Genomic DNA, 20603 nt, shown 5'->3' with positions numbered 1-20603 from the left:
CTCAACTTCGTTGACACAAGGAGAGGCACCAGCAGACACTAAGAAAAAAATTTCCTCTCTTTCCACAAAGCACACTCCACAGTAATAGAAGAAGCATCTGATTTATGATAATACAGGAAGACTTGATCACACCTGTCTCAGTACTGGACAGATCATGTAGGCAACAAACCAACAGAGGAATAGTTAATTTATCAGGTGGAGAGAACAAATCTATTGTTATTAGAGCAGGAAGGGAAGGGGAAAGAGGGAGGGGGAGGGATTGGATAAGAGGCATAAAGAATAAGCATGATTTGTAACAATGAATATGCTAATAAAAAAATTATCATACAAACAATCCAGCAATTCCACTTCTGGGTATATACCCCAAAGAAATGAAAGCAGGTACCTGTTCATCCATGTTCACAGCAGCATTATTAACAATAGTTAAAAAGTAGAAACAACCCAGGCATAAATGAATGGATAAACAAAATTGATAATGAACAGATAAACAAAATGTGGTATATACCTGCAACAGAATATTATTCAGCCTTATAAAGGAATGAAATTCTGATACATGCTAAAACACCCGTAAACCATGAAGACATTATGCTAAGTGAAATAAGCCAGACACAAAAAGTATCATTCCATTTATATGAGATATCTAGAATAGTCAAAATCATAGACAGAAAGGAGAATAGTGACTACCAGGGGCTGGAGGTGGTGGGAAGGGGAATGGGGAATTATTGTCTAATGGGCACAGAGTTCCAGTTTTGGATGATGAAAAGTTTTAGAGATGGATAGTGAAGATGGTTGCATAACAATATGAATGTATTCAATGTCTCTGATTGTACACTTAAAAACGGTGAAAATGGTAAATTTTATGATATAGGTATGTATTTTTTACCACAATTTTTTTTTTTTTTTTTTGTCTCTCTGGTGACTGGCTGTACCACACTCAGCCAGGGAGCACACCGGCCATCCCTATATAGGATCCGAACCCGCGGCGGGAGCGCTGCTACGCTCCCAGTGCTGCACTCTCCAGAGTGCGCCACGGGGTCAGCCCTACCACAATTTTTTTTTTTTTTTTTTTTTTTTGTCGTTTTTTCGTGACCGGCACTCAGCCAGTGAGTGCACCGGTCAGTCCTATATGGGATCCGAACCCGCGGCGGGAGCGTCGCCCGGCGCTGCCAGCGCAGCACTCTACCAAGTGCGCCACGGGCTCGGCCCTACCACAATTTTTAAGAAAGCCACAGAATGATGTCAGTGATAGAATCTAGGTAATGGGTATATGGCTATTACTGTAAAATCTTTTGATTTTGCCTCATGTTAAAAATTTTCTAAAATAAAATGTTAGGAAAAGAAGGGAAAAAAATTGGGAACTTGGCTTGTCTTTTCTGGGCAACACTTTTCTGCCTTACTAAACAATGTTTTAAAAGCAATTAACCAATCACATTTTATAAAGAATATCTATTATTTGGCCAAAACATCATTTTAGGATACTCGGGGATCTTTTTCAGATTTTTAAAAGAAGACTTAGTATAAAAATTGAAAGCCAAAGTATCACTCAAGTGAGAAGTCACAGAACATCAATTTTTCAGTTGAGTATACTAATCAAACACAGGTTACCCAAGGTTATACTAAATTATATTTAGGCCAATGTACACTACACTAACCAACTTGTTTGTGCCTCCTTACACCCGGCATTTTTCTGGTGATGTAGGAAAGGCTGAGAATTTACCTCTAAAAGAATCCTGGCCTACTGTCAGGAAACCTTAGTTCTAATTCCATTTCTGCTGTTAATTGGCTATATGGTATAACAACCTGTCTGGGCCCGAATTTCCACATAGGTAAAAGGAAGAAGCTTAGCAATATGACTTCTCAAATTTCTTCTATACTCTAAATTTTAAATTGATTAAAAATATCTCAGCAATCACTACTCTTCTAAAGCTTTAAAACTTTAACCAATACAAATCAGTAGCAGTTTGCCAGCTGAATCATGTAAGGATATAGGTGAAAGAAAGTGTTAAGAGAAATTCACACACCCCCACACACATACACGCACAGAACTTAAAATATGGCAAATCCCTCATTTAACAAATATTAATTGAGCAAAAATTACATGCCAGACTCTGACACTTGGTAGCAATTCAACAGCTTAACATGTCAGATAGATTCCTTTCTCTCATAAAGTTTCCGAGTAGTGCTAGAAAACAAAACTCAAATAAGTGTTATGCAGAGGATTAAAATAGGAGAATCTGAGAGTACGTGGTAGCTACTTCACACCAGGTGGTCAGGAATGACTTCTTGGAGGAAGTGACATTTGAACTAAGATGCAACTGACAAGAAGAATCCTAACCTGTGGAGATTCTTCAGGGCAGGAATAAGGGAAAGCCATCAGGTGAAGGAAACAGAAAAAGGCCCCAGGGCAAGAAACAAGCTTGGCATGTTGGAGAAACCAAAGTAGTAATAAGAGGAAGAGTGCAGGAGATAATGCTGGAGTTAGAGAGGGGTTACATCAAGTAGGGTTCTGCCAGCCAGGACAAGTGATTTGTATTTTATTCTAAGATCGCCATTTCACCTGCGGGTAGGAAGAATTAGAGCAGGGAAAGCACTGAATTATGGGGACTATAATGTAATCCAGATGAGAAATTATAGGGGTTTAGACTAGGAAGGTAACAGCTCATTGAGCTAAAGTTCAATAGAATAAGTGAGCTTCTGGGTGAGCAGCAACTGTACCAAGAATTAATAGTAAACCCATCTACTCCCTACTCCCAGATAATAATAAGCTATGCACACCTGCATATCAATAATAACAACAGCCCTATACATTTACTTTGTACCAGGTCTGGTTTTACAAAAATATATACATACTTTTTATTTTGAAACGACTTTAGATGACTTTAGACTTACAAACTGTTGCAAAAGTAGCATAGGGAGCTCCTGTATACCCCATTTCCCCTGATTTTAATATCTTGTATAACCACACTAATACATTAACATTGGTACAATACTTTTAATGAAACTACAGACTGATTTTACCATTTTTTCCACTTGTGTCCTTTTTCTGTTCCAGGATTTAATCCAGGATCCCACATTGCTTTTGACTGTCATCTCCTTAGTCTCTTCCAACTGTGATAGTTCCTTAGCCTTTCCTCATCTTTCATGACCTTGACACTTTTGAAGAATACTGGTCAATTATTTTGTACAATGTCCCTCAATTTGGATTTTTCTGATGTTTTCTCACAGATTGAGGTTATGCATTTATGACAACAATATTGCAGATGTAATGCACTCTTCTCAATGTATCCTATTGGGGGTAAATAATATTGACATGTCTTATTACTAGAAATGTTAACCTTGATCATTTGGTTAAGGTGGTGTCTGTTGGGTTTCTCCACTGTAAAGTTACTATCTTCCCATATGTAATGAATAAACTCTTGGGGAGACACTTTGAGACTATGCAAATATCCTGGTTTTGCCTTAAACTTTCAACCCCTGATTTTTCTACTTCATCACTCTATATTTATTTAATTGGAATGCTTCTATAAAAAAGAGCTATCCCAAGCTGGCTAGTTAGCTCAGTTGGTTGGAGCGTGGTACTGATAACATTAAGGTCTGGGGTTCAATCCCTGTACAAGCTAGCAAAACACACACACCCACAAAGAGCTATCCTATTGCTATTATTTATTTGGTTTATTATTTAAAAATATCAGAATGAACTCATAGATATTTATTTTATTCTATGGGTTATGCCCCAATACTATCATTATTTATTTTGTTGCTCAATTTGTTCCAGCTTTGGCCACTGGCAGCACTTTCAGGTTGACTCCTGTGTCTTTTTGACATGACCCTATCATTTTCTGAGCACTTCTTTACCTTCTGGCACAAGATACACAAGGCTCATCCTCTGTTTTTCCTACCTCAGCTATGGAATCATCCACTTCTCTAGGGAGCCCTAATGTCTTTTATTAGAGAATGATATTTAGAAACTACTATGTAGGTGCTAGGTGTGCTCATTGCTACTGGTGTATTACTTTTTCTATATCCTCTCAGTGCAAAGAGCTTGGAAATATACCAATGATTGCCAGCAGTAGGGAATTGGGAGAGAGGCTGACTAAAAAGGAGTAGCACAGGGATTTTTTTTTTTTTCTTTTTGCAGCTGGCTGGTACGGGGTGCAGAATCCTTGACCTTGGTGTTATAACACCATACTCTAATCAACTGAGCTAACCAATACACAGGGAACTTTTAAGGTGATGAAACTGTTCTGTATCATGACTGTGCATTTGTGAAATCCACAGAACTATAAACACAAACAGAGTGAACTTTACTGTATATTAATTTAGTAAAACCAAACCAAACCAAAACGAAAAACCCCCAAAACTGTGCAGAGTACTAACATTAATAAAACAAATGTATTTCACAGGACCTAACTTTTTAAAATTACACATAAAAATGTTAAGCTTGCAAAAGACAGGAAACTTTCCCCAGGCTAACATCTCTGCTGTAGATAAAGAACTGTAACACAGCAAAATTGCTGGCTCAAAGGGCAGATGTCCTGGGTACAGGTTAACCTACTGATTGATATGTTGTGAAAGTTACTTGATTGTTGTGTAAATATACTGAGGAAATTGCTGTAGGAAAAGAAAGTGTTTGCTAAGAACAAGCTTTTGCTGGGATCAACTTAACCTTTTACAAACTGCATTATGGAATGTCACTTTGTTTATTTCACTGATGTACTAGTTTCCACTGTTAAAACTATACTTAGTCATAACTCTCCCCATGTCCTTGTTTTCTTTGTAATGATTAAATCAACTGAATTTTCTTTTGAAACCTGCTTGTCTTTATAATAAAAGGGAGAAGCTAACTTTGAATCAAGGCTGTCACATTCAGCTTTCTCCTCCTAATGGGGAAATTACTGAAATGCAGTCATTCCAGGCTTCTCAATGCATTCATAGTGCTTTGAGTAATCGAGTAATTCTTTTTTATGTCTCTGTTACACAGGGGGAAGTGTAACACAAAACAACTAGGATGAAGAAGGGACTCAAAATGGGACACAAACTAACAAAAGAACCTAACTGCATTATAAAAGAATAATGTAACCCACACCAAAGGGAATGGAGAAAAAAGAACAAGTTTTGGAAAACAGTATTTTGACTGGATCCTGAAAGACTAAATAAAGACAAAGAAAACTAGAGGTGAGCACAAACACTGCTCTAGTTAGTACATTTGTTTCTTACACTGTTATGGGTTAGCAATTCAAAAACGACCATATGTACATACTAAGATTGCACAAATAAGTAAATATATTGTAGATAATAATGAGAGTCAAATTTCTCATGGTTGGAGGAAGAAGTTGCAAGTAAAGAAAGGGGGAAGGCTAGAATGATCCCTGTGCTACTGAATTAGAATCAGAGATATCATTATCAACTTGTGGTTTAAGATATATAATATGTGTATATATAAGAATATATATATATATATATATATATATATTCCATACAAAGAGAGAAACAGAAATAAATATAGATGTATGTGTAACTCATGCAATATGCAGGACTTAGTATAAATAGCACATATATTTCCAGACCTACTTTGGGTGCTTCAGATTTATTAACTCATTGAACCTTTACACCAACATTCTAAGAGGAGATTATTATTATCTCCATTTTACAGGTGAGAAAACTGAGAGTGTAAGCAATTGCCCCAGGTTACAGAGCTAGTGAATGGTAGAGATGAAATACCAACCCTTGTAAGCTGGTTCCAGGGCCCCAAGTCTTAACCAGCATGCTATACTGCCTCTTACAAAGTGAGGAGAGTGAATCTAAGCAGGACCTCCCCTCCTATCCAAAAAACAGCACAAAGTAGATAAAAGTAAATAAACAAGAAGTTGGAAGGAACAAGGTAGCCTTATGTGATGTGACCATCTCTTAATTAGGTTTCAGAAGTTTGGCCAGAGGTCACAGCTGCAAAGCTTTCAGAAACCATCACCTCGAAGTAATGGCTACTGTGAAATCACTGCCAAGCACATGTGGTTTTACGTTTCCATTAAGAGAGCTGCAATCATTTTCTCCTCATAGTTCCAAGTATTCTTCTTCTGGTGACCATCAAAAGGAATTATAAGCCACATAAAGACAACTATATTTTATCTACTAAGGAGTAAGACACTTAAGATACAAATACATAAATTAATTCAGATGACAACCAACATTTAATGAACTCTTAGTATGAGCCAAATACTTCTCTAAGCTTTTTACATGGACTAACTCATTTAATTCTCAAAACAATCCTATAAGATAGGTACTGTTTCCCTCTTTATTTGAGAGATGAGAAAATTGAGGCCAAGAGAAGCTATGAAAATCACACTGCTGGTAAGTAGTGAAGCCAGGATGTGTTACCACTGTACTATGATGCCACTCATGAAAGTTATGATATTCAGTTGCAAATACCTGACAAATGAAATAAACATCAAAAATTAATAATAAAGCATACCATAAAAGAAAACAGTCACAAATGTTATGGATGTTATGACACACATTTTAAGAGTTGACTAAGCTTTGTACCTAAAATATTTAAAACAAAAAAGCCTCTGCTTTCCTCATTCAATAAATCTATTTCATATATCCTGACACCTTCTAAAAATACTAAGACCAGTAATTGAATGTGGTAATTCTCAGATTTGTATTTGCTTTGCATTTTTTAAATCTACCTGACAGCAATTTTTCTGCCAAGTAACCTGCCGTTATTTGCAGATTTTTTGTCTGTATCTGTGGGTAACAGGTAGTTAAGATAGTTTTAAAAAAACAAACAAGAAGTTATAAAATAGTTTAGAGTTGCTTTAAAACTCTTCTCAGGTGCATATTCCCTTTGATTTAATGTCAGGAAACAATATAATAGTATAAAAATAAAATAAAATTGTGAAAAAAATGCTTTCTTCAAAATATATAAGCAAAAAATACACATAGCCATAATTATTTGAGCAATTTAGGTAAAAGGCATAAAATGTTTCACAGTTATCACCATTTGCTAACATATGAAACAAATACCTCATGTCTTGTATAAGAGAGACCCTGAGAGTTGGCAACATAACTCCTGAGTCAGATTTTCTTCTTTCTGGTCCAAGGGCAACTATGTAGAAAAATACCAGCAAAGTATTAGAAAAATAACAGTAATGACTTTTAAAAAATCTCCATGGTTCACATTGTATAAATACTTTGAAATTGCTTTGATAAGAACACATTTTAAAGACAACAGAAAAGCTCAAATCCTTTTCCCCAAATGTTGCTACTTTATTAATACAATAAACCAGTTATTTTCTTTTCCCCTGTAAAGCATGTTGACTTTTGAAATTTTTAATGTTTATTTGTACATATTTGTGGGTTATAGGGTGTTGTTTTAATACATGCTTATACAACTATTTTCTTTCTAGTTAATCTGGGGCTTCATTTGGAAATTTAAAATGAATCATAATAATGCAAATAATGCAATGTGTGCAAGTTCTGGCCATAAGGGTCAGTCACTTTATAAAGTAACTCATTCTAATAGCTCTGAGTAATTACATAAAAGTGATGTCTACAAATTAAGCTATACATACTGTATGTGAATCATCTTTGGGCTCATGAATTGGAATCATACAATTTAAACAATGGAACAGTGTTTTCAAAAAATCTGGGGTTTGAATCCCCACACTGGCCAGCCACACACACACACACACACAAAAAAAAAAAATCTGAGTTTGGGTTCTTTAGTCTGATAAGTTTTTATTTCAAAGTTCAGAATCCAAACTACAGTATGTAAATCATGCAAAGTGAATAAATGGACATTTAGAAGTACAATCTCTGATGACATTGAATATCGCTGAATATAATTATTATTCTGATTTGTGCATCACATATTGCACACAGGTGTTGATATTAAGCTTTGTACCCCACAGATATGTACAATCAACTATTTTACAATAAAAAAAAAAGAAGTTAGCAGAAAAATGCAAAAAAAAGATTAAAGTAGTCCATGAAAAAATGGCCTGCAATATAGGATGCCATTATATAACTTTTTATTTTTGTGTGTGTATAAATAAATGGAAATGTATGAAGGAGCAGCCAAGATGTTAACAGAAGTTTCTCAGAGTGTAAGCACTTCAAGTGACTTCTACATCTTTTCCTTATACTTATTTTTATTGCTTACATTTTTTCAAACAGCATGCACAATTTGTAGATACAGAATGCAACAATATAGCTATCTTCCATAAAAAATAAAAGTATAATGTCCATTAGTTATTTTCTTATGAAACCTGAATAGCTAACATTTATAAATGCTGGAAAGATTATTCTCTTATATAGCAATGGTTAAGCAATCTACTAATTTATTGTAGTTGGGGCATGCAGTCTCATTTTAAATGTGATGCCGTGGGGTTTTATGCCCTTTATTTCCATTTTCCCATCTGTAAATGAAAACTAAATTGCAACATCATACTTCACAAATACATTGATAGAATTAGAATTTAGGATATAGGTTTTTGGTATATATTAAACCTGCCATTTTCTCAGTTTTTAGATCCATTCTACTTTGGGTGGCTAGGACACAATACCGGAACACATAAATATATATAGGAAGCTGGCACAGAAGGAAGACAGGGAGCATTTTGGTGTATTAACATCTGTATGTTATTGGCACTTGGTGAAAACAGCTGGGCTGACACATGGCAGGTATAAACGAGTACTGATAGGGCTGCCAAGAGGAAGAGGGTATGGCAAGCCAACCTAAAGGCAGCACTTTTGAGGGCCTTCCATACTGAATGGGTGACAAATAGACCATTTGCCATAGCAGTTTTGGAAGTTTTCAATGGGGCACTGAAAAGACCGTTTCATCTTGATACCCAGGAGGTAATGGATACTGAGAAAACTGTTCCAGAGACTGCACGGAATGTGCTGTGTTTATCTTCCTGTCTATCACCACTTAAATGTGTTATTAAAGAAGGTGCACCTCTTTTTTGGGGGAGAAAGTGAAATAGCTAGAGAATGCCACAACACTCCAGATGATGAGACAGCATGACGAACACACAAGTGGTAAGAAATAGGTTGAGAAGGGGGAAAAACGATTATGAGGCAGGGGAAAGGAGGTGAAATCATAATCAGTGAGTTGGCTAAAGGGAGATATGACAACAGGAAGGAATCATGCCTCTGTGATCAGAAAGCAGGTAAGAGATGCTTAATAAAAGAGGAGTCTGCATTTTAAAAAGTAGTAGTATCTACAATAAGGGCATTCACAGGCATAAGCATATTCTGTATACTCTGTTTGAGAACCCCGTATACTAGCCTCCCTTCACTGCTCAATGTTCTTTAAACATGTGATGTTCTTTTTCATATCTCCATGCATTGTTAAAGTCTTTAATGCTTCTGTATCTTCTTCCATGTTTATAGCCTATTTATCACTTTAGATTGAAAAGCAGTATAACTTAATATATAATATAACATGGCTTTCTCAAAGAGAAAATTTAACAGATCTCTGTCTTTGGATGAGTGATTAACCACTCTATGGTGTTTCCTCTTCTGTAAATTGGGGATGGTAACAGTACTTACCTTATTTAAATAGATGTAATAATGTGCTTAGAATAGTGCCTGGCAAACAGTAAGTTCTCATAAAATGAAATGAAATTTAGCGTCAATTTTGCCTCCATGCGAAATGTTTCCTGAATATCCCCCTAAGCACTATGTTGGATAAGCCATCCTCTCTCTCTCTCTCTTTCTTTTCCATCCTCTCTCTCCTTTTCTTTTTAAAGATGACCGGTAAGGGTATCTTAACCCTTGACTTTGGTGTTGTCAGCACCATGCTCTCCCAAGTGAGTGAACTGGCCATTCCTATATGGGATCCGAACCCGTGGTCTTGGTGTTATCAGCACCACACTCTCCCAAGTAAGCCACGGGCCAGCCCTAAGCCATCCTCTCTCTCTAATAAGACCTATAAAACTGAACCTCTATCATAGAACATACCACAATTTAACACTTCTGCTACTCCTATTAAATTGTATGTCTCTTGAGGCTCAGTCATATTCTATTCTTAGAATATCCAGAGGGCCTAGTAGAGGCCCACATATAGTACATGCTCAACAAACACTCACTGAGGAAGATGAGGCTATTTAGGACCAGATGGCAGAACCTTAAATGCCAAGTTAGAACTTTACCCTGTGGAGAGGGGAGAGATTTTGAAAAGAAATGATATGCTCTTGAGTACTTTTTAGTTAGTTAAATGGAATGAAAGTGTGATGGTGTAAGAGCAATAAGGAAGATAAACTAGAAGTTATTCCAAAGGCCAGCCAGCGGATGAATTAAGACAGTGACAGCCATTGAGAACAGAGAGGAGAAATATGCAGTGGCATAAACCATAGGACTTGAGACTGACTGGAAGTAGAGGGTGAGCTAGACTTAAAAACAATATTAAGGATTAAAATAAAAGGTTTTGATATATACTATCTCAACTATTACAATCTTCCTTTGAACTTTTTAAAATCTTAATTTTGCAAAGGAAAACACAGGTATGAAGAGGTTAAGAAAACTGTCCAATGGTATACATTTATCATTAGGGGCACAGTGTTCTGATGTCATGTCCAGCAGGCTTCCAGTTTGACTAAGAGGAGGTTGCTGATAACATTAAGTAAGAGAAAGAGCAGTGGAGGAAACCTGAAAAGGACAGGAGAGAGGTGCTGAGATAATGAGTTTGTTTTAAAATGTGATGAGTTCCTATGCATCCATCTTTGGGTGTCTAGAAACTAGGGCTGGAGACAGAGATTTGGGAATAACCTGCTAATGTGAGAGTTGGATGAAGACACTGAATTAGGCAATAGTAGTTGTTGTGATTTGAATTATGTCCTCCAAAAGATGCTGAAATCCTAACTCCCAGTACCTGTGAATATGACTTGATTTGGAAATAGGGTCTTTGGAGATGATCAAGTTAAAATGATGTCATTACGGTAGGCCCTAATCCAATATGACTGGAATCCTAAGAAAGGTGGGGGATTTGGACACAGAGACAAATGCACATAGGGGAAAGATGATGTGAACACACAGAAAGAATGCCATCTACTGGGTAAGAAATGCCTGAAACTAGCAGAAGCTAGGAGAGGGGTGCAGCAGTTCTCTCTCACAGTCCTCAGAAGGAACTAACCTTGCCTTCACTTTGATTTTGGACCTCTGGCTTCCAGAATCCTGAGACAATAAATTTCTGTTGTTTAAGCCACAGTTTGTGGTACTTTTATCAGAGCAGCCCCAGGAAACTAAGGCAGTAGTTCATTAGTGACTCTGGAGGGAAGGGTTTAGAAGTCTGTGAGCAGAAGAGAGATTAGGGATTAAGGAATGAAGCTACAGACTTTAGATCTCTAGATAAAAGGTAAGAAGGTTTCCATAAAGTTTACTCCAGCCAGAAGAGAAATTTATAACTACAGTCATACACGACATAATGATGTATATGGTCAATGATGGGCCACATATACAATGGTGGTCACAGCAATAGGCTATACCATATAGCCTAGATGTATAGTAGGCTATACCATCTAGGTTTATGTAAGTGCACTCTATGATGTTCACACAATGATGAATTTGCCTAATGACACATTTCTCCATTGTTAAGCAACACATGACTGTATTTCAACATATACTTCCATTACTGTTTCTTAATCAAAAATACTTGAATGCAATAGGCCACTTTCTCCTTCAACGTAGAGATTCATGGATTTAATACTTGGCCACAGGAATTCCCTTTGTATATCTGCAAGAATCAGTGCTACTACAGAGACATCAAGTTTGGAGAGGGCAGAGACTGCCTATATTATTTTTATAAAACCACGTACAGTCTATAGGTAGGTAAGTAATTAACAGAAAACTTTTGATGAAGATAAGATGATTGAAGAGTGACTCAAAACTCCTAGGGTAGATTCAGAAAACCATTTAAAAGTAGCATTTCCACCCCTTTCTGTGTTCTACTCCTACCCCCTTGCTAAGATATTTAAAAATCCACTTATAGTTGGTTTAGTAGAACCTTATCTGAGGGTGCAAGATTTAAGAACAACATGTATGTCTAAGCTGACCAATATTTTTAAAAGTAGAAACTTTTGGGGGATTTATAAGGAAGAGTCCTTGTTCTGGGACTGACTGCATTCTGAAATTCCTTCTCTGAAAATGGACTTCAAGCTACTAGGTGCACTGATCACTAGGTCAAAATTAATACAGTCTACCTGCTGTGGTCCTCTTGCTAAGACAGACCCTTTTCATTCCTCTGCAACCCTTAAGATATCTGACTCTTGTTTACTGCTACTTCTGCAGAAAGAGTAATGACACTTCACCTATTTTCCTCCTGGCTCAGTGCTAGTAAGAGTAATGTTCAAACCCACTGCGAATCTCTAAGGACTTGGAGGATCCTTAACACAACGATGCAGACTGTTTACTGCCCTTAATTAGGAAACTTAATAATTGGCAGCAAAAAGTATTTTTTTGGGGGAAAACACCCATATTTAAAACTGCTTATTTTTGTATAATTAAAACACTATATTGTTTCTCAAGAATGAAATATTTCATTTTTAAACTGATGTTTTTATACATGTTTCACACTGTCATATTGTTAAGTCCAAATTTCCTGGGCTGAATCGCCAGAAGTGTTAGTAAAGGTGGATTTTATAAATATTGCTCTAACAGTCAATAATCTTTGCTTTCAAAAGCTACATGACTGATATTAATCTTATTTAGAATCAGTAAAATATTTAACTTATGTTCATTCTTACATACTAGCCCTTCACTAGCATTTGACAGAGCAGCACAAATAGTGACTGCATGAGGACTTGATGCATTTTATATTTCTTAGCCTTGACTGCAGAATTTTGCTGCTCCCACTACTGACTGACTAGAGGCCACTGCAGTCAGGACTGCAGCCTCCAGCTGAACCACCCAACATCTGACCAGTCAAAGCCACGAAAGCTGCTGTTGTTGCCCAGCAGCTGCATGTTCTAACAGCTGGACATTCCCACATGCCTCATTTGGTACAGGAGCCAAATGCTTCCACATCCCTGTCTTAACTGAGCTTGACTTTCCAACATTTTACCCTACAAATGGCTATTTCTTCCTAGGAATTTACTTTTTTTCTAATTAGGGTAAGCTGCCTTGGTTACAATCTTATGAACTGAACAGCTATATTTTCTGTTAGTGACAGTTTCAGGGCATATGTCAATGCATTTTTACCTTTTTAACAGGAAAAGGGGCAGAGGAGATGGATACTTGAGAATGCTTTTAACCTTGATCTGAATCTTTATAAATAGTTACAGTCTGGGACATCAGAACCTTGACATTATGTTTAGAGGAGCTCTAGGGCAATGTAGTATCAAACTCGTAGCCCTAGCTGTCTGATTAAATACATTTAAAAACTAGGTTTCCAACAACAAATACCACATTTAGGGTAGTGTTGCCCTCTAGGGGCAGTGAGGGAAAGGGAAATGGGGATGAATTCAAGGGTATTCCAAACATATTTGCAAATACTTTATTTCTTAAACCGGTGGTTGGCTCATGAATTTTTAAAAATATTACTTTTTTTTTACATTTCTGAATATCTGAAATAATCTATAATTTTAGAAAAGGTTCCCAAATGGCTGATTCAGTATAAAATATTTTATCTCTATTAACTTCCCACTGTTACTTTTTGTGAAACAGATGGTTATTTTACATAAAGAAAAGCCAGCTCCTTGTGGAAAATACACAGTAGGTAGACATTTAGGTTAAGGAACCCTATATAATTATAATTAGCTAAAGAATTAGGATACTTATAACATGTGATATTTTCTATAAATGTAAGAAATCCGACTCCTGAAGATTTTTGAGACACATATACATATTTTTTCCCTGAAAGATTATTGATGGTTATAAAACTTTTCTTTAAGAAAAAAATGAGTATACACCACACCCTAAAACTGGTAAAAGTAAGGTACATGCGTATGGTCTTTACAACTCATTGGGGGTTTTCACATATGTTATCTAATTTGATCAACATGACAGCCTTGGCATAGTTAATATTATTTTGCCTATCTTATAAATGAGGGAAGCAGAAGATAAGAAAGGTCAAGTGGCTTTTCCCAGGTCTCCTGGCTAGTAAATAATATTGCTCCTTCTATTTTACTCCACTACTGGCAAGATGGGGTAAGTTTCAGCTTGAGAGAGAACAAAATAGAAACCAGGCCATGAAGTACTGATTCTTCTCATGGTCTAATGCTGCCAGTTCAGTAGAAACAATCAAACCAATGATTTCTCACCTGGTGATTCTACAAGGTGCTCTTGTTTCTCTTCTCTGTCCTGAAACTGAATTAAATGTGACCACAAAGCTGACTTCCCCTGAAAGTACAAGGTACACAAAAATGTTCATTTTATAAGAAATAATTCATCAAAAAAAATAATTTCTCATCAAAACATTTCACATCAAAATGGCCAAAAGAAGTTTCGTGACCCAGCTCATTCATTCCTAGCTGTGTGACATTCTAAGCATCTCATTCCATGTGTTACAAGGGTCAGCCTTTGCCTCATTGAGAAGACTGACAAGAGCCTAAAGAAGTAGCTAAGCAAAAGGCCAGAAGGGCAGGCACAGAGATTTCTGATGTCCATTCAGTTACTTAGTTGTATGTAATTAGGGCTGTCTACTCTGGCCACATTAGTAACCAGGGAATTAAAGGCTTTAGCAGTACAATATGTATTTGTGAACATCCATACGTTAAAATATGTTTGGATATATGGAATGGCAATAAGGAAAGAAAACTGAGGTATGAAGAGAAAGAGAAAAGGGGAGGAAGAAAGAAACATGTGCACATTAGAAAAGAAACAGAAAAGGAGATTAGAAAGACTAAAGCAAAGTGCCTATTTGAATTTTTCTACCCTGAATTACTAGACAACTTAAAACAGTAAAGAACTGCTAATTCTGGCTAGGAGATCTTTTTCCTGGACAGTGACAAAAGCAGACATTTAATGTAGTCTACAGGGGATACAGCCTCTGCAATGTCCGTGCTGTTTTGTCCTTTCCTATTTACCAGGAAGAATCCCCAAACCACCCCCTGATCATGAGTTATGTTTTCTTTTGCTGGATTTAAAATGCCTGTGGCACATTCTAGTCACCCTGTGACGAAGGAACATATCTTTTTTTTTTTAATATCATCTTTTTCTCTTTGTTACATTTCTTAACAGGGCTCCGAACTGACCATGTCACCAGAACCTCCTGATACTGTTACCTGCTTGACTTGCAAGCCATGGCTCCATATCCTCTCCAGTAGGTCACAGAGGCTGGCAATCAAAGTGTTCTCCTCCAAGCCGGTGATGTTTGCTTCTCCATGACCCAGTTCCACTGCTTCGTGTCCCATCTTCTCCACCAACATGCGTTTTGTCTGAAAATACCAAGTGTGGTCACAAGTTATCCGAACAGTGAAACCAATAACCAACAAATCAATTAGTGGATTAGGAGACCTGGATTCCCTTCATTATACTTCTAATTGCAAATTTTTAATCACCTTATGAAAAATGCTTTAATCTTTGTGGTTGACTAACTGGTTTAATATTATCTATATTTTACTATTTTGTCACAGAAGTGGAGGGGCACTGATGAGAGAATAAGATAACATTTGTTAAGCATCCCGATGTTGAACAAATGCTTATGTACAGCAATTTTCAGATTGTTAATTTCTGTGATATTGGTGAATTACACCAGACTAGAAAATGTACAGTCAGAATCTGGAATCCCATCTTGCTACCACAACTTGCCCTCCCATTGCCCCAAGCATCTTAGCATACTAAAGATATTTGTGCTTAGCTCAATTGCACTTAGCAAAACCCACAAACGCATACAAATGGGAAGTTCTAAGTTTTTTGATAACTCTCTAATTTGTGAGTGAACTAGGACTCTTTTTCCTCCCTCTTTTCCTCTCTTTTCTCTGCTCCTGAGTATGCACCAGAAAATGGAAAGGAAATGGAAGGTTTCATGTAAGCTAATTTGCATCAGTCTTAGTAGCTCTTATAAAATGTAAAGTGAGAGAGAATCTAGTTCCTTTAGACAGGGACCTCGTGTGTCTGATTCACCACTATAGGCTGATGCTGAAAATAGTGCACTTATTGAATCTGCAGAGCAGGTACCTGAGAAATGACTGTCAAATAAATGAATGACATTATTAGCTAAAATGATGTTAAGTTTTGTCAATTTGTATTGCTACCTCTGATAAACCCAGATATTTGAGAGACTGGTGTGCAATATACACAACCTATGACACAGCTAAGGTCTTTTTCCTTATGGGTATACGTATGCACGTGTGGGTACAGAGAAGGTTGTATATCAGTCCACACACAGATTAAAAAAAATGTGTTGCCTTTCACATAAGATGACAGCATTCCTGACACAGCTTATGAGTGGCTTAACATCTGTTCATGTTGGAGAGAAAGATAGCAGTGGCTGAAAGGGTAGGAAAAACTTTGTAGGGTTCCCATGGCATTGATTCTGTGGGCAATGGAGAACCCGTGGAGGTTCATGACCTCAGTAAAGAGCATAAGAGGTCAACGCCACAGTAAAAGTTTTCTTCTAGGGAAGCTACAGGTTCAAACATACTCAGCTCACCTTAGCCTCACACATGGTGTAAACATGAATGCACACTGTCTGGCAACAATGAACAATACTGCAATACATACCTTCATTCTACATTCTTTTAATAAGCCTTCTACAAATTTCCAGTTGGTTTGTGCAATCACTGCAGGAGAGAGGTCTGACAGTTTGGGTTGCCTCAGGTTTTTTCCTAAACTTCGTGCCTCTTGCATATATTTCTAAAAGTTAAAGAGTATTTTTTAATGCATAAACATCAGATATTCTTCTGATCTACTTAACCTTACAGAAACAAGTGCAAAAAAGGACATAAGTGTATGTGTGCAACAGCAATTAGGTTTAGTGCACCAAAAGGCAGAGGACATTCATACTCCTCCCACAATCCATTAAGTCCCGTGAAAAGGAGGGTGACAGAAATCCCATCAGGTTGAAACTCATTCAAAATGAGATGAAGTTTCATTTAGTTTAGTCTTTTTATTGGGAATATCCAAGGCTGTGATTATTCAGGATCATAACTGGGATGAAAAAATTTAGGTATCTGGATTACAATTTCAAGGTTCTGCAGGGGCCCAGTGGTTTTCAGATCACTGGTTTCCTCTGCTCCCCTCCCATACAGTGAGAGACTTAATGCATTTCTAGCCTCTTGGGCACTGCTGTTCAGCCTAATCCTTTGTTCTAATCAAGTCACAATAGCAAAATCAGGAGCTCCAGAATCTGGCTGCAACTAATTTTAGGACCTGAGGCTTATCGACTAATGTTTGTGGATCTTAGCTTACTTGTAAAATGAGCATAAAACATGTCCACCTATCTCACAAAAGGACTATGAGATCACTCTGAAAAGCCTGGTGTGCTCCACATGCAGGAGGCTTCTTCTTTCTTTGATGTACTTGCTAAAGCCCTCCTGTGCCTTTTTCTACAATCAAGGGAAAGTGGGAGCACAGTGTTACTTTCAGAGTCTGTGGTGACTCTAAGGTACCACAGAAACCCAGTCCAATGCTTTTAAGCTTTGGTTAGTGAATCTCCATTTAAAAAAAAAACAGTCCATGTGATTAGTGCAGGAAATGTGTTCTTTCTCTTCTTTCTATGCTACCTGTAAAAGCTCATCTAGATACCTTATGTTTGCATCAGAATCACAGAGCAGAATCTCCAAAAAGTCTAAGTGTCTCCAGACCATATTTAGGGAGTAAGTGCTCTAAATTATATAGTAAAACTAGCAGTCTGTTGGGGGAAGAGGGAGCAGAGGGAGACAGAGCACACAAGCCAGCACATCCTCCCACAGGCACATATGTGAGATCTATCCTTACTATCTTAAGGGGAGAATTTGATATTGTAAGAGAAGATGTGTAAAATCCTTTGCTTTCTTTAAATAAAAGGGAATTTGTACACTGAATATATTTCCCCTTTGGAAGAGAAGTAATCTGCTAAATCTGGTACAAAGTAAAAAAGTCCCTATGATTAGGGATTCAACTGATCAGTTTACCTGTTACTTTCCAACTTTCATGATGAAAGGCAACATTGACAAAATAATCTGTTTCTTGTCCAGTCCAATCATTTTAAGGAAAGATTTAAAATCAAATGAGAGCCAGTTAGCTCCCTTGGTTAGAGCATGGTACTGGTAACACCAAGGTCAAGGGTTTGGATCCCCAAATAATAGATAGATAAATAAATAAATAAATAAATAAATAAAGTAAAATGAACTCTGCAGGCATTTAGTTCCCACAGCACTCATATATACTTCTTTCAGCTTCAAATATTTTTTGGAGAGTAGAAGAAAGAAGGAAAAATTGAGAATGAAAGACAACTATTATCAATAGGCAATCTAAATGCAACGGTGTCTGTAGACATATTCTAAAGGTTAGTTTTCAAATAAATAAATGTAGGAAATGAAAACAGTCTCAGAAAAATCAACCTGAGATACAGTGCAGAAACCCTATATGAGAATTATAATATTTGCATTTCCTATAGTCTAATGTTATACTAATTTTTTTTCTTTTTTTTTTGGTGGCTGGCCAATACAGGGATTGAATCCTAGACTTTGGTGTTATCAGCACCATGTTCTAACCAAATGAGCTAACCAGCCAGCCCATGGTTATACTAATGTTATTTGGAATATTAAAATCAGAAGTAAAGGTTGATGAAAAAATATATATATATTAACTGTTAAATGTTTAAAAGTTCCTGTTCTTCCCCAGCCTCAACTCCTCTATCTTCAGGACTTATGCAAAGGTAGACAGAATTACTACTAAACTCAACTCTCAAGAAGAGTTAAGTATCAAACTTAGCTCAGGAAAAAATATACCAGCTAGAAGAAAAGGAATGAGGAACATGGTCAGGCAAGAGGCTGGGAAGAAGCCTCTGGCATTTTTTTTTCTGATATACATGCATAAATTTTTTAAAGTCAATAACTGGATTATAAGTTAAGCACTGCTTAAAGTTTACATGCTGTTTTATATAAATGGAAACAGATAAGGAGAACAAGCGAGCACACCAGCAGCACTCCAGCTCACCCCTCACCATGTGATTGCCTGCATCTCCACGGGACTCTACAGAGTTCCCACCAAGAAGAAGGCCCTCACCAGATGTGCTCCCTGGACCTTAGACTGCCTAGCCTCCAAAAACACAGTGGAAGGTGTGAGAGAGAAAGCAGCTGCTGACAGTTTCAGCTGTGTAAGGAGGCCACACTGTGTCACTTGTCTAGATTCCTAATTTCGGGGAAACTATCCTTCACTGAAGATAATAAACCATCTTGGCAATGTTAAAAAAAAAAAAAAAAAAAGGAAACAAGCTGGATGGAGGCTGCTCTTTGAGTGACCATATTTACCAAGTACCCACAACACATAGAGCAAGTACAGTTATTAGCCAATAGTGGACCTCACTAGGCCACGTGCAAAGTCTCCTGAGCATCTGCTGAAGCCACAGAACTAGCAACATTCCATGGACATGCACAGAAAGTAAAGAGAGGGTGGCAAGACACTTCTCACAGCAAGAAGTGAGGCTGCCTCTGCATATTGCAAAAACAGAGCAATGTCTTCAAAGTAAACAAGTAAAGATAAAAACAGAAGCTGGAGGAAAAGATGCATTTTAAGATGGAAAATGGAGAAGAAAGAAAAATCCCTCACAGGGAATGTTTTTAGAATAAAGTCCATTTCTTTACAGAGGGAAACAACCCCAGGTTTCTTCTGAGATTTCTTTTATGCTCATCTTTATTTCTGTCAAAGACAAAAGCAACAAACCACTAGAAACTACCTATGAAAATACATCCTATTACTCAATAAACACTGAGCTAACTGCTTTATAATACAGGCTCTCCCTGAATTTTCTAATAAACACCCTATCCCTTTAACTGGTGCCGAACTTGTGGAAAGAAGACCATGGTAAAATTAAGGATATTTAAGCTAATATGACATAATGGGGGAAAAACACAAGCAAGGGTCCTAAGTTACTCATGCCCCCAAGTAAACAGTGGTTAGCGTGAGCTGGCATGCAGGGTTGGTGGGAAGAGTACTGGCCTGGAAGTCAGGAGTCCTGAGCTATAGGCTCAGCCTTGCCTTTGTGTGTCTATTTAACTTTGGGCAAGTCTCTTGGGCTTCAGTTAAATCATTTCAAGTTGGACAAGATGACCTCAAAGGTTCCTGTTAGCATTAAGATTCTATGTTGATGACTGGATTTTCTGATCACATAAAATACAGACCAGGAAGCGTAAACTAAAATACTGTGGAGATAAAACCCAGCAAAGGAAATGCTATCTGAAATTGAATCACCTCTGCACTTCTGAAAAATGCCTAAATAAAAGAGAGTTTGTATATTTAATACATTTCCCCTTTGGAAGAAAAGCAATTTGCTATCTGGTGCAAAAAAAGACATCCCACTGATTAGGGATTCATTTGAATGATCAGTTTCACCGGTCAACAGCATAGAATCACTCGTGTTAGCACACCAACACAAAAAGGTACCAAACACAAGAGGAGGCAGAGAGCAAAATGGAGAGGCCAAGAGCTCACATCACAAGGTAACGTGAGGCATTCTA

At 37.2% G+C, this 20603-nt stretch overlaps 1 protein-coding gene across 2 annotated transcripts in view; it reads right to left on the bottom strand.

The window, feature by feature from the left end:
* DENND5B (DENN domain containing 5B) overlaps window positions 1–20603 on the bottom strand; it is a 193362-nt gene that overhangs the window by 23591 nt on the left and 149168 nt on the right. For both annotated transcript variants that reach the window (XM_063075274.1, XM_063075275.1), the window contains 4 exons: window positions 16666–16797; window positions 15225–15377; window positions 14262–14340; window positions 7024–7105 (listed from right to left, as the gene is read on the bottom strand). In XM_063075274.1, coding sequence (XP_062931344.1) covers window positions 7024–7105; window positions 14262–14340; window positions 15225–15377; window positions 16666–16797 — 446 coding nt within the window. The remainder of the gene's footprint in view (window positions 1–7023; window positions 7106–14261; window positions 14341–15224; window positions 15378–16665; window positions 16798–20603) is intronic.

Source organism: Cynocephalus volans, chromosome 12, assembly GCF_027409185.1.
Source record: "Cynocephalus volans isolate mCynVol1 chromosome 12, mCynVol1.pri, whole genome shotgun sequence".
NCBI classification, from domain to species: domain Eukaryota; kingdom Metazoa; phylum Chordata; class Mammalia; order Dermoptera; family Cynocephalidae; genus Cynocephalus; species Cynocephalus volans.
Note: the sequence above shows the minus strand (reverse complement) of the source record. Positions and strands in the feature narration are given on the sequence as shown.